General features: G+C 38.6%; 3 protein-coding genes across 3 annotated transcripts; all 3 read right to left on the bottom strand.

Annotated features, from left to right (window-relative positions):
• Positions 1-2,353: 2,353 nt before the first annotated feature.
• On the bottom strand, positions 2,354-4,931 carry LOC145912242 (hatching enzyme 1.2-like). Its single transcript, XM_082999657.1, has 11 exons — positions 4,857-4,931; positions 4,580-4,636; positions 4,396-4,521; positions 4,094-4,243; positions 3,850-4,013; positions 3,516-3,654; positions 3,305-3,446; positions 2,979-3,061; positions 2,804-2,915; positions 2,588-2,679; positions 2,354-2,444 (listed from the first exon to the last, which is right to left on the bottom strand). The coding sequence occupies exons 1-10, from the start codon at positions 4,906-4,908 to the stop codon at positions 2,592-2,594; spliced, it is 1,113 nt and encodes a 370-aa protein (XP_082855783.1). The 5' UTR covers positions 4,909-4,931; the 3' UTR covers positions 2,354-2,444; positions 2,588-2,591.
• A 1,459-nt stretch (positions 4,932-6,390) lies between these two features.
• On the bottom strand, positions 6,391-13,384 carry LOC145912094 (uncharacterized). Its single transcript, XM_082999516.1, has 20 exons — positions 13,249-13,384; positions 12,788-12,943; positions 12,035-12,192; positions 11,696-11,834; positions 11,498-11,639; positions 11,074-11,156; positions 10,901-11,000; positions 10,634-10,777; positions 10,310-10,486; positions 9,975-10,087; positions 9,891-9,915; positions 9,614-9,739; positions 9,091-9,170; positions 8,906-8,962; positions 8,646-8,772; positions 8,162-8,324; positions 7,591-7,702; positions 7,082-7,242; positions 6,674-6,787; positions 6,391-6,438 (listed from the first exon to the last, which is right to left on the bottom strand). The coding sequence occupies exons 1-20, from the start codon at positions 13,382-13,384 to the stop codon at positions 6,391-6,393; spliced, it is 2,361 nt and encodes a 786-aa protein (XP_082855642.1).
• A 1,721-nt stretch (positions 13,385-15,105) lies between these two features.
• LOC145911227 (zinc metalloproteinase nas-15-like) lies at positions 15,106-23,140 on the bottom strand. The gene is made up of 22 exons (XM_082998502.1): positions 23,013-23,140; positions 22,628-22,705; positions 22,355-22,516; positions 21,964-22,113; positions 21,098-21,255; positions 20,662-20,800; positions 20,265-20,406; positions 19,843-19,925; positions 19,484-19,574; positions 19,166-19,275; positions 18,986-19,097; positions 18,581-18,711; positions 18,289-18,340; positions 17,955-18,098; positions 17,702-17,838; positions 17,523-17,582; positions 17,330-17,456; positions 16,836-16,998; positions 16,607-16,721; positions 16,158-16,315; positions 15,719-15,832; positions 15,106-15,353 (listed from the first exon to the last, which is right to left on the bottom strand). Exons 1-22 carry the CDS (start codon positions 23,062-23,064, stop codon positions 15,309-15,311), a joined length of 2,523 nt encoding a protein of 840 aa, XP_082854628.1. The 5' UTR covers positions 23,065-23,140; the 3' UTR covers positions 15,106-15,308.
• Positions 23,141-23,363: the final 223 nt, after the last annotated feature.

The following is a 23,363-nucleotide window of genomic DNA, read 5'->3' as shown; positions in this document are numbered from 1 at the left end:
TATTATAACGGTTTTGGGCGTTGGTGTGTTCAAACATCGATACATGATAAATTATGTGCAAATATCATTGCATATCTTTCATTTGAATCATGTTCAGTGCAGTATTTGTTTGTGATTTTCTGTATTTTTTGGCCTATACACCAACATGCCTCAAGTGTGTTCGTACAATAAATTGTTTAAAAGGTCGCCACATTCAGGAATTTATTGTATTTGCGTTGTGGGTGTTTGTTAAATGCAGACAATCTCGTTGCCCGTTCCATTAATTCAAATTAAAGTGTCCGTTTTCATGCAATCTACTCTTTTAATTACTGGGTATAAGTAACTTAAATGATTGCTTTTGAAATGTTTACAGACTGTTTTTGTGGAAAATGTTGTAAGTCTGTGCTGGGTTTGTGTGCAATGTGTAAATGTATTACAAGGCGGTGGTGGAGTTTTTTTTTATTTTATAAATTTGTGTTTCAATGTTTAAATCTATTTAAAGCGCAATGTTACGATGTTCTTCACTTTACAATGCCGTATATTTTTTTCAGTTTGTAATACTTGGTTAATGGTGAAGTACGAAAATAATTACTGCTTTGTGACGATATCATATGTTCTGTAACAACGTAAACTTCCACCTTAATTTGCAACTTGTATAATGTAACGAAGTTTATTTCCTCCACGTCACCGTACACTTTGTTAGTTATTCTTATTGTTTGTATTTCGTTGTTTTCACCTTTCTTCCTGGCACCTTGTAATTTCACTATTTTTCTTTCGTTGGCACCACTTTATTTATTATATTGTTTTACCCACGCATATTGCTTTTAAGTATCGCACTTCACTTAATTTCATCACACTATTTTATTACCTTCGTCTCCCCTCCCTTTCATATTATTTCACGCTCGGTTTATTTTTGTGTGCCCCGGATGTGCCGCGTGTCGGGAAGGCGTATCCTGATTGGTTGGGGTTTTTGCGCGAACGATTTCTCTAAAACCTGAGGAGTCTTCTTCTTGGCGTCGCGTTGTTAACATCTCTGGTACAGAGTTGTGTGTGAATTGTCGGTATCTTTGCCAGTTACGTTTTTTTTGTTTTTAGGAGGCAGCTTTGTGAAAAGTACCGAATTAGGTAGAATGGTTAATTGGGGGTTAACATCGTCACCTAAAAAAATCTAACCGCCGAATTGCAAAGCTGCCGAAATAATTCGACAACAATAGCCTGCGCCGATTTGGATGGAATATGTCAGTAGGATGTAATATGAATTCCCAGTTTGTGGCTCCCTCGTGCCAAATTGTGTATTAACTAGTCATTCTTCCCATTCTTCATGTCGTGACTACTTCAATACATACGCGCTCGTTCTTGACTTGCTAAAGGCTAATGGCAAAGATTGTCATATGATGACGTCATGGGACAAGCAAGAGCGACTTTATCTCTCCTGACTCACGTTCTATCCAATCTTTTTGTGGCAAACGAGAAAGCCCCAAGTGTTTTTGTTGTGAGCCAATCATATGTGATTTCAAGCTCGGCTCCAAGGATTTTGCACCTAAGTGTTGTAGTTTTGAGCACCTAACATCATGTGGCGTCCTATTTCAACCCATCAACATCCAGCGCGGCTGACTGCGATTCTACGACAGAAAATGATTCTGCGTTGGGAAAACACCATCAGGCGGGTGCCAGGTTCATGTCATTCTTCGTGGCCGTTGTTGTCCTTCGTAGTTTTATAAGCAAAATAAAATTAATTTGCTTTGTTGTATTCATAGTTTTTTCGCGATGTTGTCTCTATAACACCAGGTGGTCGCCCGGCCGTTCTGGCCAAAGCAAAACGAATTGAAACGTAAAGATGATGCGATTATGTGAAATATTCATTTATATTCAATATTCTGCAAAAACAGAAGTCCCTACCAAATTACAACTTTCACACTTGCTGTATATCTGGGCAATATTAAAAAGCTGCAGCACGGGATAAACTAACACATATATTCAAGGTTCAAAGGTCACGCCGACGACTCGTCTCCAACATCACTTTTATAACTTAGGCCTCGTTAGGATGTTATTATGGGGGTTGTTAATGTAAAGTTACAACATCAATTTTCCCCATTGAAACCAGTAAGAACTATGCTGTTATTTAATATATTGTGAATTATTTTAATGGCTATGGATCAGGTTGCACACAGTGTAAACTTCACAGCATGTGGCAGCGGGATGCGTTTTTCCACTTTGCGTATGTTTTGTTATGCATCGTGGCATTTTTTTACTCTGTTTTAAGCTGGAGGTTTTGAAACTTGGGGTCGCTTGTCTGCATGTGGTCACCAATATAACTCTTGCGTCGCGAAACAAATTGGCTTTTTCTATTACATCACATTTATTTACGAATAAAGGCTATATGTTAAAATTTAGGTCACAACTGTTTTTAGGTCACAAAAATTTAGGCTTCTGGGTATGAATAGGCATAATTTTCCATCTGACACCTAAAAATGAGTCAAATGTGTTACGAGCGGGAATATGCAAAATACATTTAGTCAAATTAGAAATGGAAAAAAAGGGAAAAAAACACCAACTAATAAAAAAACCACCGTATAAAGACTTAAAAAACAAAAAAGTCTGTACTTACGTTATCAGCAAAATTTACACGTCTTGCTGCAATCAAACCTCATCGTTTCGGGGGATTCAACGCACAAAGGTTCATAAATCGCGCAAACATGACTGTATTAAAGGGTGGAGATTATAAATTATTTTGGCGAAAAAAAACGGACTATGTAAGTTTATTTTTGAAATAGTAAGTACGTAATTAAGTATGTACGACAACATTAGTTATAGTAAATCTTACGGGTCGTAATCAAAGCATGCGCTTTGAGCTGGTGGTCCAAGGGTGGTAGTAGTGGTAGTTGTGGTAGTGGTGGTAGTTGTGGTAGTGGTGGTAGTGCGATTTCCCAAGTGAGCTGCATAAAACACATTCTTTTATGGTTAAAAATGCTAAGCTACCAAACGTTTGAGGTTTGTACCTGTGCAGCCGTACATTGCATTGATCTGATAAATGTCTTCTGTCGAAAAACCATCTTCTTGGGCAACTACAGGTTTTCCGGTTCTGACGAATATACCGAGTATTTAAGAAAAATTACTTTAGGGGTTTCTTTAATAAAGTTTCTGTTCAATTATATCATTGGATTAACAACAACAACAAGATTTGTAACAAGATAACGTTACAGATATTTCGATGGCGTTACATGTCTAGGACATTCAAATTTATCTACTAGTAAAGATAATTTAATATATTTTCCATATTTACACCAAATATAGCCTTTAAACAGGCGATGACATATATTCTTACAATCTATTCACGATAGTAGGCAAGTGAGTTTTGTTTTTGCTGAAGTAATATCCACCGTACTGCATCACCGACCCTACGTCATAAGACGAACCATAAGAATTCCATTTGCGCCACAGCAATTTTGAGAAGTTTGGCCTTTTGCCTGCATGTAGCCAATAATTTCAGTTAAACCTAGACCAACCGGTAAAATAATTCATAAACTTCACACCACCTGCTTTGATGTTTTTCCAAACTATTTTAACAAATTTATTTCTATCAGGTCGAGATTGTTCGTGCCAAAATCCAAGCGCATGCATCAGTTCGTGCAAACTTGTGCCAATCTCTATGTCACATCCTGGAGATATCCATACCTGTTTATACATCTCCATTACGACAATTTACTCAAACTGTCAAGTGACACGGCGTTTTGTCGTCAAAAAAGAAAGAAAAAATTATTATGTTCACCAATAAAACTTTCCTTTTAATCACTTGGAAGGAATTGGGGATGTAACTAAAAATCCTATAAAATCGACAAATAATTTGAGTTACAAGTTGTCTGTCATTACATTTTGTTTGCCTCCAGCCATTCCAACCATCGATTGGCAAATCCCAGCCGGGCTACTGATGAACTCTATATAGTTTAGTTCAGTCGTTCTGTTCACGAATCTAACGCAGGTTTTATTATGGTACTCGTTGATTGCTTTCATGATCATGTTGAAGGCCCGACTTCCTAAAATAGAAAATTTATTAAAAATTAATTACATTTTTTCTTACCCTGAGTTCATCAACAGAAAGTTAAAGACTTCTTACCGACTGGAATAGAGCAGTCAAAGGTGTAAGGTACCAGAACTTCATCATTCACTTTTGGCCAGCGCCCCTGTGAGGGCTTGCTACCTGCTCTCTTTGTCATGATCTCATTGTCCTGGACATATTGACTCACAAGGGATTCATAGGTTCGGTCTACATATATAGGTGGGGTTTAAATGACCAGTTGGCGCAAGAAGCAGTTACATGAAGTCAGTTTACATTGTTTAACTTACTTCTATCTTACTTCTACATGATCTTTGTGAACACATTTTTCAGTTTGTTTATAAATATTATAGTGAACTTACTGTCAACAAAAATATCACTTTCAAAGACCCCCTCTGTCTCACACTCGCACAAAGGACAACCACGTTCGTCATTCTTGTAACCCAATAGACACGTCTTATTGCATGCTGGAGTGCCAGTGCAATCAACTGGCAAAAAGTGAAACGTTATGGGTTTATGTTGTACAATTACAATCGTTTTACTTACTGATTCCCGAGGTGCCATCACTGGTGACATCGTTGTTTGAGGGACTAATCGTGAAAGCTGCAAAAACAAGTGATTTTATGGTGCCACAAAATAATTTACACACACGTAATTTTGACCCGATCTAAAGGAATTCCCGTGTGATATTTTTCTCATGCGATCAATGCTAAAAGTTAATATAGAAACAAACTTCAGTAAACCAGTTACGATTCCCTAAAAAACGTATTTCCTTTCTTAAACCAAACGATTGCATTTTGTAAACTTTACAACTTGACCTTACCTATGGTTTGAACAACCAAACACAGGCCTACAAACGAAATCAACTTGTTCATCTTGTCTTCTTCCTTGTCGGTGTGGTTTGTTTGTCACACGTCTACTGTGTTAGTTGCGATCTTTATACCCTCAAAAACTATACGTGTACTTTGGCATTTACATTGAGCTTTGTAGAAGCAAGCAATATTCTGCATAAGTTTGTTTGGGTTTGAAACTGTTTAGCATTTTAAATTCTCCCCGCCGAATAACGGTAGTCATCTTAATGTAATGCCAGGTGTATATAATTGTCTGTTGTGCTTATTAAAATGTACTGACAACCACAGAAACAACATAATGTCAACTGACTGTGTGAAAAATTTGACGATTTTCGGGTAATACAAAGAAATAGTGACAATAATTAAAATTCGAAACATGATGAAAATTATGTGTAAGTATCATTGCAGGCGTATCTTTCATTTGAAATCGTGTTTAGTACAGTATTGCTTGTGATTTTCTGTCGTTTGTGGTCCATACACCAACATGCCTCAAGGGTTCTAAAACCACAAGTTGTTAAAAAGGTCGCCACATTCAGGAAATTATCGTGTTTGCGTTGTTGGCGTTTATTAAATGCAGACAATCTCGTTGTCCGTTCCATTAATTTAAATTTAAGTGTGTGTTTTCATGCAATCTACTCAAACAATTTAATTGATTGCTTTTGAAATGTTTACAGACTGTATTTTGTGGAAATTGTTGTAAGCCTGTGCTGGGTTTGTGTGCAATTTAAAGCGCAATGTAATGATGTGCTTCACTTTACAATGCCGTATTTTGTTGTAGTTTGTATCACTTGGTTAAGGGACGAAAAGTACGAAATATAAGTACGAAAATAATTACTGATTTGGGACGATATCATATGTTTTGTCACAACGTACACAATTTATTCCACCCTAATTTGCAGCTTGTATAGCCTGCGCGGATTTGAATGAAATCGGTATCAGTATAGCATGTACAACAAATTGCCCGTATGTGGCTCACTCGTGCCTAGTTGTGTATACAAAAGCTCTGGTCATACTTTCCCAATCTTCCTGTCGGACTACTTTAAATATAGGCACCGGTTGTTGACATGCTAAGGACTAGTTGCAAAGGTTGTCATATGATGACGTCATAGGATGGGTGACAACGACTTTATCTCTCCTGACGTCCTATCGCTACCCATCACTACCCAGTGCGGCTAGCTGCGATCCTTCGACAGACGATGATTCTGCGTTGGGAAATTACGATCACGTGGGCGCCATAGGTTCATGCCATTCTTCGCGCCTGTTGTTCGCCGTAGTAATTTTTTAGGCAAATTAAATTAATTTGCTTACATGTATTCTGGATAGCTACATATTTTGTCCATCAAACAGGAATCTAACGATATGCTATAAATCTTTATTGGATATAATTTTATTATATTTTTTCACAAAAACATACCAATCATTCGTTTTTAACGGCAAAATTAAATACTCTTTGTTCCATTTAAATACTGTTTACCACACATAATGCAAAATGACGGTTTCGTGCACCTAGAACAAGCCGACAGTTGATGTAATCCAATTCACTTTCTTTGACACCTGAAAGGTAATTGATGTTGTCGTGATATTGTTGCAAGTCATTTATAGCTTTGTGTCTTTTCATTGCGTTCTCTACGTAGGTAATTACGCGAAAAAGGACATATTTTATCTCACAACGTATATAAGTTATTGCTTCGAGCCCCAAGAATGTAAGGTCCCCGAAAAACAACTAGGCTTAATTTTGCAAGCATTTCTGTCGGTGTTGGCATTCTACAATCCACTCAATCATACGAACCTGTGCATAAACACCAGGCCTCTCCGTTTGTGCGCATCCATATCCCCACGAAACAACACCTACAAGGTAGTGTTTGCCACCAACGACCTGCTCCAAAGGCCCGCCGCTGTCTCCCTGAAGGACACACGAATGCGATGAGTTTAAAGTATATGAAATTTACTTGAAGGCACACAGGAAAAGTTTAAGCAAATGCCATTTAGCATAAAACACAATTTGGAAGCAACATATAAATAAGGTAGGTTCGCAGGCATAGCAGCCAAGGCGTTGCAGCCAAGCTAGATCAGCCACTTTTTCTGACAGGTGGAACGATCCTATTTTATCATGCAAAGTTATGAAAGATTTCTGCGTTATAAACAAGGTGTGAGACATTCAAAAGTGTTAGAAAATACATTTGAGTATATTTCGTACATGGCAGGCGTCCTTTCCGCCTTGTTGATAACCAGCACAGAACATGTTTGCATTCACGGCGTTGAAGGCGTGTTCGTTCTTGAAGAACCACTTGTTGCAAACCTTTCGATTGATGATACGCACTTTGGTTTCTTGAAGGGTTTTTGGGTAAGCGCTGTTCCCTGCATCATTACCAATACATTTCTTGTTCAATAACTTGTTGTAAATGTAAATAGGTTACGGAAGGAATGTTACGATTTCTATTTCTCAAAATTTGAAAAGGGAAGCAGGAATTTTTACTGGGAGATAAAATAGTTTATTTTGGACATAGCAAAGTCCTTTGATTGGAAATGTTGAAGCACCCAATGATAAATGAGAATGAAAAACGCATTGTAAGTTTTTTATTCCGAAAACAAGATTGAAATCAAAAAGTATGGTTTTATAGTCTATTTTACACTGATGTTTTAATGCAACTAAGATATTATTTTAGTTCAATAAAAATGTTTTTATCATTAAATAGTAATTTTTACCGATTGTTCCCCACCCACTGACGACAGCGTATGATCCGATCACAGGCATCACGTTCGCTTTCGGCAGGCAGATTGGTTTAATGTAGTCGTTGAAGTCGACAGCGGCCCGGAGCTGAACGTAAATAGAAAAACATTTTGTTAAATTTTACGTGAACTAATAAACTTAGTGGTCAGGAAATCTCTAATTTGGAAAGTAAAAACGCTCAGTAACCAGTTTTTGCCAATTTTATGCAAATTACTATTTATCACGATCTAGTGGTCAGGAAATTTGTAAAATATTGCACTATTTTAGTCAAAAATTTGTTACCTAAACACTTACATCCAAAACTTTAAGCATACGTTTACAGAAATTGATCAACACAACCTAATTTTCTTATGTCTGGCGTACATTGTAAATGCACAGACACTCATATACAAAGTGCCCTGATTTCAGGGCATACTGCTTCACAGCCTACGATTTGTAGGACGCGAAAGATGGTTTCAAATTTGAACACTTTTTTAAATTGTGAATCCTCAAGCTGTAAGTGCGACAATTGTTTTTGCCTACAAAGTTTGAAACCAAAACTTATACCTCTATAAGCGCAAAGTCGTTGTTAAAAGATCGGCTATCGTAATCCGGGTGTATTGTGCCATTAAGAAACTCAACGCGCTTCTGACCCTCGTCGTACACGTCCTGGGAGAAGTGGTGCTTGCCAAGATAAGCGAAATACTGATCAATCATCTTGTAGTGTGCTCTATTGGAACAAATATTTAGTATTTATCTCCTGAAATCCGCCTCTTTTTAACGCCACTTGTTGCGCGTGACACAGGTGGAAACGTCACATTTACAATTACAATACAAAATAATCTCGTGTCAAAACGCAATTATTTTTTTTCGTTTTCTGTATTAGAACTGATGATGCTTTTTAACGAAAGGTGTTTTCTTTAAATTAAAACTGCGTTTTGTCACGAGGTTATTTTAAAATGTAATTTATATTGGAACAAAAGCATATTACACACAGTTGTATAATAGTTACAGTAAAAGCCAGTACTCAAAATGTATCTATGAATGTTACCTGGAAAAGCAATGGGCTGCTGTGATAATAAATCTCATAGAAATAAGAGAACCGCCACAAATCGATTTTCCCTGTGGGTTGTGAATATTTGCAATCCAAGGTCTCGATTTGTAAAGCGATTGGACACCTGTACGAAATTGTTTAAAATTAAAACCGGTATCATGCCATCTGCAATAGTCTTTAGTAGTAGAAGATTTGTGCTATTTCGAATGTGAGAGCATTAAAGCAAAAAGTGGTGTTACGATTTGCTGGCTCCTCACCTCCCACAATTCGCTTTGAAGGCGAAACAACTGGAACACCGCATTGATCACTGATGCCTGCACAAAAAATCGGTTCATGAACGCATATTTTACATCAACTTTGACATAAACAAAAAGAAATTTCAGGATAGAAAGAACCATGTTTAGCTCTCGTGAACAAGTTTAAGCTTGATGTCGTAACACACCACAATATCCGCATGACTTTCTGCAGAATTTCCTCGCAACTTCTGGCTTGTTGTTGCATTCTGTTGCAGTTATTGGGCACCTGCAGAAAAACCACATCAAATCTTAAATTGTAATCCTGAATCATTTCCTTTGTGTATTGTTAATCTGCGCAGTTGCTTTTTTGAGCAAAACACACATGATTTGATTTGATTCTAGCATCTCATGGTGGTCTTCTGCCAACGTTTAGGTCGGGTCGTTTTGAACGACTAACGTCGAGACTCTTCGAAGGGTTTGCCACATGTAATTTGTGCGCCGCGAAACAAGTTGACTTTTATGGTAATAATTCTGTTGTTCACGCTTTTAATTGTTTGATTGGAAATTTCTCAAAATGGTGTCGCATAGAATTTGCAATTGCTTTCAACTGACTTTTTTGTTTTGCTATAACGGTAGCTAAAATATGTCAATATACTGACATTTATTAAAAAGTATTTTCTGTAGCTTTAACGTGGACTAAGTAGTATTGGTATACGCATGACCACTTACTTTTCGGATAAATCTTGACATGTAGGTGAACTGAGAGTCGGGCTGCAAACCTCACACGTTTTATTGCAGTATATGTTCATGTAGTAAGGAAGGCTTTTGCAGTACTTTTTCCAAGCCGGGCAATCCCTTTATCATGAAATACGCGAAAAAAAAAGTTTAGTAACTTCAGGCCTTGGTGCAGTTAAACACGAAAGGGTGAAATATGTTTTATTTCCAAATAATTAATCTTTTAGACGTTTCGGTTGTAATTGCAGTCACTCTTCATATGAAAGCTTACTTGTATTGGTCGATACATTTCTCGACTGCAACACATAAAAAAAGAAATAAGCAAAGTGTAATGTGTAAGCCAGAGTGTTCTTACATATGGCGATCTTGCTCTTCGCGCTTGTGCAGTAACGACAAGTTTTTGGACACAGATGTGTTCTGACGTACGCAGTACTTTCACAATATCCTCTCTCTTGATACAAGTGGCACCTTAATAAGGCAAGGTTTGTATGAGGAAAGCTCTAATATTATTTCTATATAGGATTACCAAAACAGACAATGTGTTGTCGATATCCATTCATATTAAGACACAAGCAATTCAATGCAAATTACTTTAATTCCACAGGAAAGTTCTGTCAAAATGTCGCTTTCATGTATTAATGGTGTTTGATTCAATATGAACCTGTGGCGCTCTTCTTGCATTCAACTTACACTGTTGAATTGTCGACACATGGTCCAGTAAATGGAGTTTGAGTGGTAGTCGCAGTTTCCGTTGTGGTTGTGATTTTTTCCTTTTTACTTTTGCAATACTCACAAGTCTTGGGGCACAAATGTGTTTTGACGTATGGAGTGGTTTCGCAATGTCCTTTCTCGAGATACAACTCACACCTTTCAAAAAAACAAAACTGCCACCAGTTGTGTTTGTGGCACAAAACTGTCACCAGAGAAATCAGCGTTGGTACTTTGACGTATTAAAAGAAAAAGAAGAACTCTCATAGTGGGTTTTTGTTGCCATATTTTTCCATATTGACTTACACGGTGGAATTGTCTATGCATGGTCCAGCAAATGGTGTTGTGGTTTCAATCTTCTCCTGTTCGCTCGTGCAGTATTTACACGACTTTGGACATAGGGTTGTTTTGATGTATGGATTTTTGCAATACTCTAAATGAAGCTGACACCTTAAAAATGTGACAAGTTTTAAGAGTCTGGCAAAAAAACAACGCTTTTCCACAATCTTGCACGCCAAGTATTTATCATACCGTGATAGGTTCTTTCTACATATACATCATGCAATAACTTACACATTCGATTGGTCGACGCATGGCTCAACGAATGGTGTTGCAGTGCTAGTCGTAGTTACAGGCAGTGAATTAACGGTCTCGGTTTCATTTTTGAGATATGCTTCACAGAAAACAAGTTAAAGAAACGTTACCATTGACAACATGCCTCCTGAATTGCAAATTTTTTTTCTTACCCGTACAGCCATACTTTTTGTTAATCTGGTAGAGATCTTGAGTTGAAAACCCATCTCGTTGGCCCACGGTTGGTTCGTTCGTGCTAATATAAAAGTACGGTTAATCGTCCTTTTTAAATTTTTATCAGTTTTAAATCTAGGAATTATTTTATTCAAAATTAGTTTACGTCATACGTGGGACGAGTAAATATTGTGGTCGCATAGAATTTGCAATTACTTTCAACTGTCTTTTTCTGCGATAAAGGTAACGGAAATTATTTTTTACATCATATGTGGGACGAGTAACCCAGTAAACTTTGATTGAATGAACATAACCCCACGTGGGTTAAGCAGGAATATAATCTGGTACGTCACAAAGTTGACGAGCCCCAGAGTAGGTTTTGTATAGTATATGTTGTAACTTCTCCCCAAACAGCAGCATTACAATTTATTCACGATCGTCGGTAAAATCCCACTTCGTTTGCTGAAGTAATATCCACCGTAGTGCATCACCGACCCGAAATCATACGGCGAACCGTAGGATTTCCAGGCTTCGTGAGACTGTTTCTCGAAGTTGCTCTTAAAATCTGCGTATTTTTGCAAACGTAATTTTCTTGAATCTCTAAAACTGCTGACTTCATACTTGGATCAATGTTATTCCACAACACTTTCACGTGGTCGTCCCGATCCCCACGTGACTGTTCATGCCAGAAACCTAGGGCGTGCATCAGTTCGTGCAAGGTGGTGCCAATCTTTACATCGCATCCTTGTGAAATCCACACCTGAACAACCAAAAACGATTGCACAGCAGACACAACGATTTATTCATTGTGTCAATTTTTTTCCAAACAAACTACAGTTCAGTTAAACACGCTGAATGTGCACCAACTATCAGGTAATCTCAGTGGTTACGTAGTAAATTGAACAGTCTATAATAATCACATTGAAATGCTAATCAATTAGCTCTATCGTAAACCCTTACCCCTTGTTTGCCACCAATCATTCCAATGTACGACTGACAGCCGGACGTGCTGATAAATTCAATGTAATTCGACTCAGTCGTCCTGTTCACTAATCTGATGCAGGTTTTATCTTGATATTCCTTGATCGCTCTCATAATCATGTTGTAAGTGTCACTACCTGGAAACAACGTTAAACGCAACGCATAACATATTGAACCATCATAAGTTGGTGCGTTTTGTGCATTTGCAGTTGGTACGAACTGCACACATGTAACTGGTATATAAAAATGCAAACTTTAGCGTCATATATTACCTGAGGTAAAAGTTTGTTTTGTTGACGAAGCAAGAATATGTAAGTGAAGTTGTTATGTACATAAGGATTAATTCAGATTTTTAAGGTGGCTCGAGATTGATATGTATCTTTTATATTCAAATAAATATCCCCTCTTTGAATATGCTTCCACGTTTTAGTCATCCACCTTTCCCACAGAAGGGAAACGGACGTGAAGAAGCGGCGGAAGCTGATTTAACGAAATGCTAATTTTGATTGTCCTGCATGATTCATGCCATGTATAGTTACAATGCGCAATTTAGTAAACCAACACGTTAAACTCCTGCAAAAACCGCTGTTTGGTGTAAGCGCGCTTGGAATTCGATTTATAAGAAACATACTTGTCCACTTTGGAATTCACCAACATAACTTAATAAGCACACCGTCTTTTTGGTATGTACTCACCCGTACATTCCTAACAAAGGAAAATCAAGTATCCTACCTTTTGCAATTGACCGGTGAAAGGTGTACGGAACCTTGACTTCACCATTAACTAATGGCCACTGGTGATCTAAGGACGCCATGCCTCCCCTGCTGGTTTTGTTCTGGTTTTCACACTTCACGCCATACTGACGTAAGAGACTACCGTAGGACCGAGCTAAAAACCAATCCAGTTATGCAAATAATAACGCACGCATTCGAGACATTTTGGTTACACGAAATGATTTGTTTCCCTTTACTGAACCCAATTGGGAATAAAATGGAATCAGTATAAATATACAAACATGACACAACACGCAGACATGCCTTTAATCATTTTTTTCGTTACTCGCGTTGTTTTAACTACTTACATAGTGTTTTACTATTTATTGTGAAGCATGCGGGTCCACTTTGACATTTTTATTCGTGCAATCGGGGACATTTTTATTCGTGTTTGCCAAAATCGTTGAAGTGTTAACTTACTGTCCACCACTATATCACTTTCAAAGACCCCCTCTGTCTCGCATTCTTCGCACAGAGGACAACCACGTTCGTCTTTTTTGTAACCCAACGGACATTTCATAAGACACTCTTCAATGCTTGGGCAATCCACTGTCATGTTGATATCCCTGCCAGTTTCCCTATCTGAAACTACATTGGTGCAGGTTACAATAGAGCATCTGTGGTTAAGTCGTTGTTTTCTTGCCTGTTTGATCGTTTTGGTCAACATATTTTCTATCTGTTGTTAAACGTGAACCAAAATCTCCTGGAACAGCTGAAACAATTGAGCATAAATTGTAAACAGTTCAGTGGAAAGCAAATTGAAACAAATAGATTTGTCTGATTAGCAACCAGGGGCTATATATGGAATATAACAAATAAAATATCGTGGGTATCGATAAAACCACGGAGGTTAAGTTGAGCACCCACAACACTAGAGAATAAACACGAACTGGACAGTGGATTGGCTAAAACATTCCCAAACGTTATTTTCCAAATTACGTCTTATGTTGATCCAGCCATACCGCTCAAAGTAGCTTTTTACGTATGGTCATCCACCAGACTTGGCCAAGTGATATAGTTTGTGGCTAAAATCATTTATGTACACTTGATTTTTCTTATCTTACCTAAACTTTTGACAGTCGCTACCAACAGTCCAATGGTTAGGAGCCACCCGATCATGGTTTCCTTTAAAAATTGCTTTTCTGTCAATAAATGGTCGCTGATGGAACTGGAGAGGTAGATGCCCGTATAAATTTAGTCTGTTGTCCCTCGGTATACCTTGTCGACCGCTCCTTAAATTTGGAACCTACTTTGCAATTCACATTGAGGCCGGCAAAGCAAAACATCACTTTTGCCTTATCATGCTTATTTTTGCATAGAATTTGCATTACAAAACTGGTATTTCCAAGTGCAAAGATGTTAATATTTAGATAATGCTTAGGAACACAACTCACGGGTTTTCTCATAATTCTGAGTATAAATAGACTGGCCCATATTGTTATTAACACTGTCATGTTAAAATAAGACGTTTCGAAAAAAACTTATGTCATCATCAGTTTGACTGACGCGATTGGTGTAGCTCCATCATTATAAGGAGCTGACCTGACCGACGTCACAGATAAGGCTCGCGCGGGTGGTGACGTCATTTTGCTATCGGCCACACACCACTAAGAGGCGGAAAATGCGCAGTAAGCGACGCAAAACGCAAAATACACAATAAACGGCATAAAACGCAACAAACACATTACACATTAAATAAAAATAGTGGTGCAGAAGTGCCGTCCACGTTGAGTTGTGGTTGTTGCTGTTGTATGGACAGCGACTCCATCAGCAGGAGACGGTACCTGTCTCTCGCCAGCGCAAGGATTTGTGGCTCACTAAACTTAACTGTGACGTTAAACTGTGACGTCGGTCAGGTCAGCTCCTTATAATGATGGAGCTACACCAATCGCGTCAGTCAAACTGATGATGACATAAGTTTTTGTCGAAACGTCTTATTTTAACATGACAGTGTTAATAACAATATGGGCCAGTCTATTTATACTTAGATAATGCTGTTCTGGTGAAACCTACATTTTGTATGCGCCCTGTAAGTCTTACTGGTGTTTAGTGCTGAGTTTCGACAACTGTATACTTTGTGTATTGTGTGTCCTCCTGTTTCTCTTATAAAGGTATTTTTTGTTCTTTGCAGAAGTATCCCTTTTTCCGACCGCATAAATCAGCAAGTCTTTCAACCCAAACGTAGAAAACGTTTTTCTCACAGCAACACGCACTCTTGTTTCGCAGTTTCCATAGATTATTATTCCAAAATAACTAAAAAAAATCACTACGCAAGAGTAAAAAGAACGGGCAGAAATAAATACACATATCATAAATAGCGAGACGGCGACGCGCTTCAGATTTACATACAGAGGGTACGCGCTGCATATATATTGCACTTCAATCAGTTTGGCTGGAAAGTCGCCTACAGGAGGACAGCATATGATGTAAAATTTTCAAAAAAACTACTCGGGCGCTCTTTGTCCATCTCTCCGGTTTCCTCACTGTTGCGTAACACCGTTTATAAAGTCAATCACTGCGGAAACCTGGACAAGAAAAAAGTGCTTTAATCAGGGTAAAAGAAAACAATAATCCTGCTAGGAACGATTACAAGAAAAAATAAACCATTGTTGGTGAGACTTCTTAATAAGTGAATAAATTTATTAAATATAAGCTTCTCGAAACTATTTGGGACACACAAGTCGTTGAATTCTTACAGGAAAGGCGTGCAGGACCGTTTCGACTAACTTTCAGCACTGACGTTAATTTAGGACTTGAAGGATGGGAAACTTTTAGGATAGTAAAAACGGTTTAGGACTTGAACCATAGCAAAAGAAGGATAGCAAATAAACAAAACAATTTGCTGCTTATAAATAAATTAATATAACAATAATGTCGATAGGAATCTTACCTTGGTATAGACACCGGGTTTTCTTTCTGCGGCGCAACCGTAACCCCAAGAAACTACACCAATAAGGTAGTGAGCGTTTCCTCGTTTTTGCACAAGAGGACCGCCGCTGTCACCCTGCAAAAGATATTTGTGTTTATAAATTCTCTGTGAATGGCTATGTGCTCGTTTTCAAATGTCTGGTTTATTGATGGAGACTCAGTTATGCGTCGAGGTTTTGCCGTGTTACTAAACGTGTTTCATCAACACAAAGTTTCAACTTTCCCAAACTAGAAAAAGCGAAAACTTTAGACGTAAAACGATGGTAAAAGAAAACAGTTTACTCAGAAACCCATTCAATGTTTTTAGATGCATCTTTCCGTTGATACTTAAACGGAGAGAGTTTATATTGTTCTGTCATGAAGTTTGTTCACTTCTCTATGAAAAACATACAAATACAAACCTGGCAAGCGTCTTTCTCGCCTTGCGCATACCCAGCACAGAACATGTTGTCGGTCACCTCTGTACGTCGGTTAACAGAAAACAGCCACTGGTTACACGTGACTGTGTTTATAATCTCAACGTCCACTTGAAGGAGCTTGCTGTTGTCCTGTGTGGCCGCTGTTAACAAAAGGTTGCAGTTTGATGTTAAGGTCGAAAGACTACGGAAAAGCAAACGTTACATAAATTCCAATCAAGAATGTTTTTTTCCTAATTTTAATCGGAAACTTATTTATTGAGGGAAAATGCAACGAAGCTATCAGGCTTCCTTAGGCTTGTTTACGCTGACTTAACTTGCTATTTCTCGCCGAAAATATCGTTTGACGTATATTTTAAAATAAATAGATAGTTTAAAAGTAAAAATAATCTATTAGTGTACGTGTTTTCTCAGAAAAAGGCTATATATCTTACACTTGGTGTCGCCCCATCCAGTAACGAGGGCAATGGTTCCTGGGCTCGGCTCTTCACCACTTGAGGGCAGGCAAACGGGGCGAATGTAATCGGTGTACGTCACATCCTCGGTAAGCTGAAGAACAAAATAGGTTATTTTTATTTTTATTTCCGCAAAAACACAATTTTGTGACGTGTATTTACAACATTTTGAGCCGACACAAAAGTTTTAAGTTTCTGCTGGCCTCACCTCAATGACAGCAATGTCGTTGTCGCTGTTGGCATGAACGTAATTCGGATGAATGGTGATTTTCTTGAAGTTAACGCGCTTCTGCCCGGCATCGACTACATCTTTGGAAAGTTGAAATTTGCCGAGGAAAGCGAAATATCGGTTCGCTGTTGGAGTGGAAGTCCTGGTGGATAAGTGAGTATTGCTATTCTGATAACATGTTGTCTGATTTATAGTGACTACGGAGGGCACTTTGCAAAAAAAGCAAAATGTAAATTATTGAGTTGTTGCCAGGCATATTGTGTTTCAAATGATCTGTTCGTTTAAACGTATACCTTTATTCACTGATGCTTTGCCTGCTATTTAACAAGGTTTCATCAGCGAAGTTAGATAACAGGCAGAACAGCCGTGAATAAAAGTATACGTTTAATTGTACCAGAAGAACAGATTAATTGAAATGAAATAGAAAGTGTTGAAATATTAACCAGCGCCCTGTGGCACTATGAAAATCTTACCCTCCAAAGCAATGTGCAGCTGTAACGATATACTTCTTGGAAATCAAAGCTCCTCCACACAAATCGTAACCGTTGGCAAACCGGATGCTGGCAATCCAGGGGCTTGCTTGATATCTAGCTTCCACACCTATAGAATATCACATAAATGTTGTTTTTCGAGGCTAAAATATGGTGTTTAACCAAGAAAACAAACCTCCAACAATTCTGTAGCTAAGAGCGACGGTGGGGATTCCGCATTCGCCGTGGTAGGCTTCTACAAACAGAAAGAAATTAGCAATGAAATCGTTGCTATCAACATATTATCTTCCATCTTGGAGCTTTGGCAATATCGTTAACGGTAGAAATGAATTGAAGTATGAATATCAATCTTACTTTGTGTCGTAGCGACCTGTGATGTGGACGTGGTTGCAACTCCTCCACCACATAAGTTGCAAGCAGCCTTGCAATTCTTTTGCATGTAACTGACGTATTGCTTTTCGCAGTACCCGTAGCTCTTCCAAGCATTACAACTAGACGAATAGTGACAAATTGGGAAACTTGTTCAGGCTTTGCGATGTAACTTAAAACTACTGAGCATAACTTCGTGTTTCAGTTCAAAAAGCAACGGGATGTGGGAAGATCTTACTTTTTGTTCTTGTCCGAGCACGCGGCAGCAGTGGTGGCTTGTGTACTGCAAAGACCGCAGGTTGCGTTGCAATTCTTCGCCATGAAGCTCACGTGCGTGTGTTCGCAGAATTCTTGACTTTTCCAGTACTGGCAAGACTGTAGTCTATTTTTGAAAAGCAAAAAACAAATATAAATATGCAAGTACAAACAAAATCGTTACTTTTGTGATATTTAAATTTGCTGCAAACAGTTTTCAATTACAGTTTTAGCTTCCTCATTAAATATTCTACGTAACACTCTTCAACATCTGTATTTGAAGGTGGGTATGAGCTGTGGGGTTCTATCTAACTTACTTGTAAACATCCACGCATTTTTTCCCGGTAGACGGATGCGTCACGACATTTCCTGAAACACAATAGAGAACTGCATTACATGGGCCTTGTGAAAATGTCGCTCTAAAGTACCACCAAAATATAGGACATCTTTGAGTATTGTAAAAAGGTTTTACCTAAAGCGTAAATTTAACACCTGTAAAATTATTGTGCAAAAAGTCTAAAAATTTGTCCACTCCCTGCTCTACAGTCTCACTCACAAATTTGTATAAAAGAACGTAATACCCATTTATCGATCACAAATAATTTGTACCTGTGGTTGTGGGAGCAGTAGTGGTAGTGACCACGTTGTTGCAATGGCCACACGATAGTTTGCAGTGCTTCGTCATATAGGACTGATATTTGTCTGTGCAGTGGCCTTTCTTCTTCCACGCCTCGCAATACCTGCGACGTATAGCACGGTTAGATGAATTCCAACGCATTTTTTCTATAATTCTGCTTGTATTCAGGACTTATTTGTAAACGTAGAGGCACCGATCAGTGTTTTTCATCAAACCCCGTGTCCCCAAAGTAAACCTTTTTTATCCGACTCCAGTTGGTTTCACGTTTGCCGATAGATTTTACTTGAATGAAGCAATGAAGCTAAAGTTCAGCGCGTCTCTAATTCAAGATGTTACAAGTTGCCAAAAGAGTTTAAGTTAATGCATTGTTAACATACTGGCTGTTGTCCCCACAAACTCCAGAAGCCACGGTAGTAGTGGTGGTTGTAGAGGCAGCTGCGGTGGTAGTGGTAGTAGTGGTGGTTGGAGTGGTGGTAGAAGTCGTAGTAGCTGTTAAAAATAAAATAAAATTAAAATATGACTCGCAAAAGAAGCCTGGACATTTGGTTGATTTGTACCTTTTGATGTGGTCTGTGAACCAGTGCATGTTCCGCACGATCGGCGGCAGAAATAGTCTTTCACGTAGGTAGAAGTGGCGCAGAGCCCGCTTGTAACGTAACTCGCACAACTGTATAGAAAAAGAAATGTTTGATAACTGCGACCATAACTTTTTCGAGGTAAATTTAGCTTCAAATCAAGCGCATTATGAAAACTTGCACTTACTAAATAACTCTTGTTTATGTCTAAATAGAGCTCAAATTTCTATCCTCTTAGTACATGCCAAATACTATTCTCAGAACAAATATATTTCGTCGAAAATTCTTTCAATAACTTACGATCCACGGTCGCTACATCCTCCTGCTGCAGTGGTTGTTGTGGTGGCTGCTGTGGTTGTTGTTGTACTAGACGGCTTAACTCCTTGATACCCTAAACAATTCCTTGCAATTTAGTCTTATTGCCAAATGGGAAAGTGTTGCAAAGACGAGGGATCTCTGTAAGTTTGATTTAAACCAAATCTGGGTGACTTGCGCGTGTATTACATTCGTTCATGTCCTTAAATAAATGCTAATATGTTTGTTTTGTCGGTTTAACCTAACTTACAACCATAAACTTTAGTCATATTTTTAGCCTTTGCAGCTGTCCCTCAACAGCAACTACATAGTACCAGGCAACACTGCCAAACAAAAAAACTCACCGGTACACTGATACTTGTTGTTTACTTGGACCAAATCCTGTTCGGAGAAACCGTTTCTCTGGGACACCACTGGTTGGCCGGTGCTAAACACAAGACAAGTGATTTTAAGTTTCGTGGTATAACCTTACCGCAACCCGGAAAAATGAGCCACTGTGACAACATTTGTTAATAGAGTTCGCATATAACTGTAGGTGGAACCCAGCTGCACAACAGAAATCCCTTCGTTTTAAGGTTAGCAATGAAATTTGTTTGTCCCATTTGTTATTCGTGGCCCCATCAGGCTGGTATGGCGCATCGGCTGCACCCCCTCTTATGGAGTCTCACCGCAACGCGTTTATCACATGATTTTACTTGCGAAAACTAATCTTACAAAACTGACCTAAATAATGTGTTGCGTGTTTACGCTTTGGATTGGCACTCACCTTCTCGAAACAATAGTTGGCAATACGTTCCATTGAGTAGAGAAAAAGTATCCCCCATAATGCATGACAGAGCCCAAATCGTATGCGGAGCCGAAAGCGTCCCACACGTCGGTAGATTGTTTCTGAAAGTTGCTGTCGAAGCCTGCAGTGTAAAAGTCGAGGTTTGAATAAATGCCACCCACTGATTTGCTTGATGATATCGATGAATCGAAAGCAGCAAAGGCGCGTTTACATAAAATAATAATCTCGGTACATATGAACAAAAATTTGATCACTTGCATTCTTATCCATGCAATAGTTTATGCCGCCAACAATTTATAGGAGCCATAAAAATACTAAGCAAGGCATAAGAACGCGCATCCAACAGATCAGAGGTCAAGTAGAGTTTCTAAATTACCTTCTTTGATGTTGTCCCATTTGATTTCAACGTACTGGTCGCGGTCAGCTCTGGACTGTTCGTGCCAGAACCCAAGAGCGTGCATTATTTCGTGAATGATTGTTCCGATTTTGCGGTCGCACCCTTCACCGATCCACACCTAAGCCAACATCGTGGGTTGCAAAGTAACGAATTTTCAAATAGATCCAAATAAAATAATATTTAGTTTCATAACATTGAGTTATTATCAAAATAAGTTAGTGTACAACGCCAACTAGAGGGTTAGATTCTGGAAGAATTAAGGAACCAGTTTTCTTTCGTTGTACCAATTTTTTCACTAATTATCACGTTAACGAATTTCCAATATCTCCAAACTTTATATTACATTATCGTTGTTGGCGTGTAATAATTGTGGCCTACACACTTCGGTACACCGCGATATTGCGCCATAACTTACCGGTTGTTTATTTCCAATCATGCCCACGTAAGACTGGCAACCAGAGGTACTGAGGAACTCTATGTAGTTGGTTTGGGTCGTTCTTGCCACGAATCGGATACAGGTATAGGTGTGGTACTGATTAATGGCGGTCAAGATGTTTTGTCTTTTGCTCTCATCTGAGGAAAAAGAAATGGATGTTACTGTGGCATGAGCTGAACATCTAGCGTTTCTCGTCGCTGTTTTGTAAGTCGTTTTTAGCCCGTGTTATTGAATTTAGTATTTGTCCAACCATTCAAAACTTCAGATGGGAAAGGATCCATTTCATCTACTTTTTACATTGATTACACAAGGATTTCTGAAATGAGTGAATCGTGCAGCAATGTATTTTCCTACATGCACGATGCTTAAAAATATCTAGAACATCCACGCCACAGTACAACCATTTGATACAGCACCAATACGTTGTTATCCCCAATGTTTTTATGGTGATTATGATGATGACGTAGGCAAGTGACGGCGTATGATTCGATGCATTTACGCAGGGGTGACAACTCGACTTCTCTGCAACTCTGTGTCACGTGTTTTCGAAGGTCTCTATGACTCACAAATCGCCTTACTCGCCCTTACAAGGCTGGAGGTACGCGTCACAGTTCTGTTTCCAGGTTTACGCCACTGGCACTGTTGTACGTATGACACACATATTCGCAGCAGTGTCCTCAATTGGCGACATGATTGCGATTTTTTTTATCAGGCCAAAACACAAATCTACGTCACTATCTTATATGTCTCAGTGTCACGCATAAAAATCTTGGCCTTTTGTGACAATTTATTATATTGGTAGCCGAAAATACAGTTTTTAGAAGCAATAAAAGACAGGTGCTTACCCACGGAAGATGCGAATACGTAGGGTACTTCAGGGGAACCACCGACGTTTGGCCATTGTCGTGAAGTATCTTTCATTCCTCCTCGGGTTTCCTTCTTTTCGTTCTCACACTGGGCGCCAAATTGTTTCTTCAGGTCACCATAGGTTCGTTCTGAAGTAAATACCCAAGTTAAGTCACATGTTACATCGTTAGAATAACTTTCCGCAATGACGGGATACGCATTGACGATTTTAAGGCCCTTTGAAAACGCGCCATTAAAGAATACTTTTCGATATTTAAAATAAGAAAAATTGTTGTTAAGATAGTCCAAGTGAGAAACATTGAATGGTTGCATCTCATCGGTATACTGATGCTCACAAAAACCCCTTTGTTAAAAAGAGGCAAAACGTACCGTCCACAACAATGTCGCTTTCGTACGTTCCCTTCTCCAAGCAATTATCGCAATCCGGGCATCCCATGGCATCTTTTTTGTAGCCGAGAGGGCATTTGTTCATGCACGCCTTGGGGCTGGAACATTGGTCAGGAACTCGTGTCTGTCGCTCAGTGTTGCCTCCTGGAGCATAACGAAATTAGGTAAAACGACGAATTATAACTTCAGTTGTATTATTTGAGGAAACGTTTATCTAAGAAAGCGTTTCCTGTTCAGAAAAATATGCCAGCTTACGGATTATTTCGTTGATGACGTAGATGTCATCTGCATCCGCATCTACGGGCGGTGGTGGTTCGGATAAAATTGGAGATCCTTAAAAAAATTCGAATATGATATTGTAAAAATTTAAAAATGAAGAAGTTCACAATCAATTTGTGAAGAGCATGCAATGTTGTCATTCGTTGTGCAAAAGTATGATTTCAGTAATATATTTGTGCCACTTTTTACAATAATATTTTATCTAAAAAAATGAACGAAGATGAGGCAAAAATTATTATTAAAGCGTTTGTTTAATAACAACATATACACCTTGAACCACTTCATTATAACAAGTCCGCTTACGTGTTTGTGTTAAATTATATTCGACGTAAAATTGACGAAGATATCAAACTAAACTTACCGAAAGTGGCAGCAATGCAGAACGCCCCAATTAAAAACAGGACTCCGTGCATATTATCTTCTTCTTGTTTCCGTATGTTCAAAGCAGGTAAAATCACAACAATTTTTATAGAATTATTAACTTCCTTTTCGTCTGTGTGCAAGTGCGGAGTCTTAGCTCGAACTGTTGGTCACTGGTCGTGCGAGCTCAGATATATACGCCAAACACGTGCATTGACGTCACATGCATGCTCGCTTATTTGGAGCGTGTACCTGATATCTAATAAAGGGACGCGCGTTCAAGAGTTCAATGAAGTGCCTGTGGATATTTTAAGACACGCCTTTTCCGGGGTTTTCGGAAACAAACTTCGCT

Source organism: Ascidia mentula, chromosome 8 (genome assembly GCF_947561715.1).
Source record: "Ascidia mentula chromosome 8, kaAscMent1.1, whole genome shotgun sequence".
Classification (NCBI taxonomy): domain Eukaryota; kingdom Metazoa; phylum Chordata; class Ascidiacea; order Phlebobranchia; family Ascidiidae; genus Ascidia; species Ascidia mentula.
The sequence above is the reverse complement of the archived record's forward strand: the minus strand, read 5'-3'. Positions and strand labels throughout refer to the sequence as shown.

Coding starts and splice junctions, on each gene's coding strand:
- LOC145911227 (XM_082998502.1), bottom strand. CDS start 23,064: ATGCACGGAGTCCTGTTTTTAATTGGGGCGTTCTGCATTGCTGCCACT. Junction 22,517..22,627: donor CGTCATCAACGAAATAATCC/GTAAGCTGGCAT, acceptor GTTATGCTCCAG/GAGGCAACACTGAGCGACAG. Junction 15,833..16,157: donor GCGAGAAAGACGCTTGCCAG/GTTTGTATTTGT, acceptor TATCTTTTGCAG/GGTGACAGCGGCGGTCCTCT.
- LOC145912094 (XM_082999516.1), bottom strand. CDS start 13,384: ATGACAGTGGATTGCCCAAGCATTGAAGAGTGTCTTATGAAATGTCCG. Junction 11,640..11,695: donor GTGGAATAACATTGATCCAA/GTATGAAGTCAG, acceptor AAAAATACGCAG/ATTTTAAGAGCAACTTCGAG. Junction 9,916..9,974: donor GAAGAGCAAGATCGCCATAT/GTAAGAACACTC, acceptor TATGTGTTGCAG/TCGAGAAATGTATCGACCAA.
- LOC145912242 (XM_082999657.1), bottom strand. CDS start 4,908: ATGAACAAGTTGATTTCGTTTGTAGGCCTGTGTTTGGTTGTTCAAACC. Junction 4,637..4,856: donor TTTGGTTGTTCAAACCATAG/GTAAGGTCAAGT, acceptor TTGTTTTTGCAG/CTTTCACGATTAGTCCCTCA. Junction 2,916..2,978: donor TGCAATGTACGGCTGCACAG/GTACAAACCTCA, acceptor TGTTTTATGCAG/CTCACTTGGGAAATCGCACT.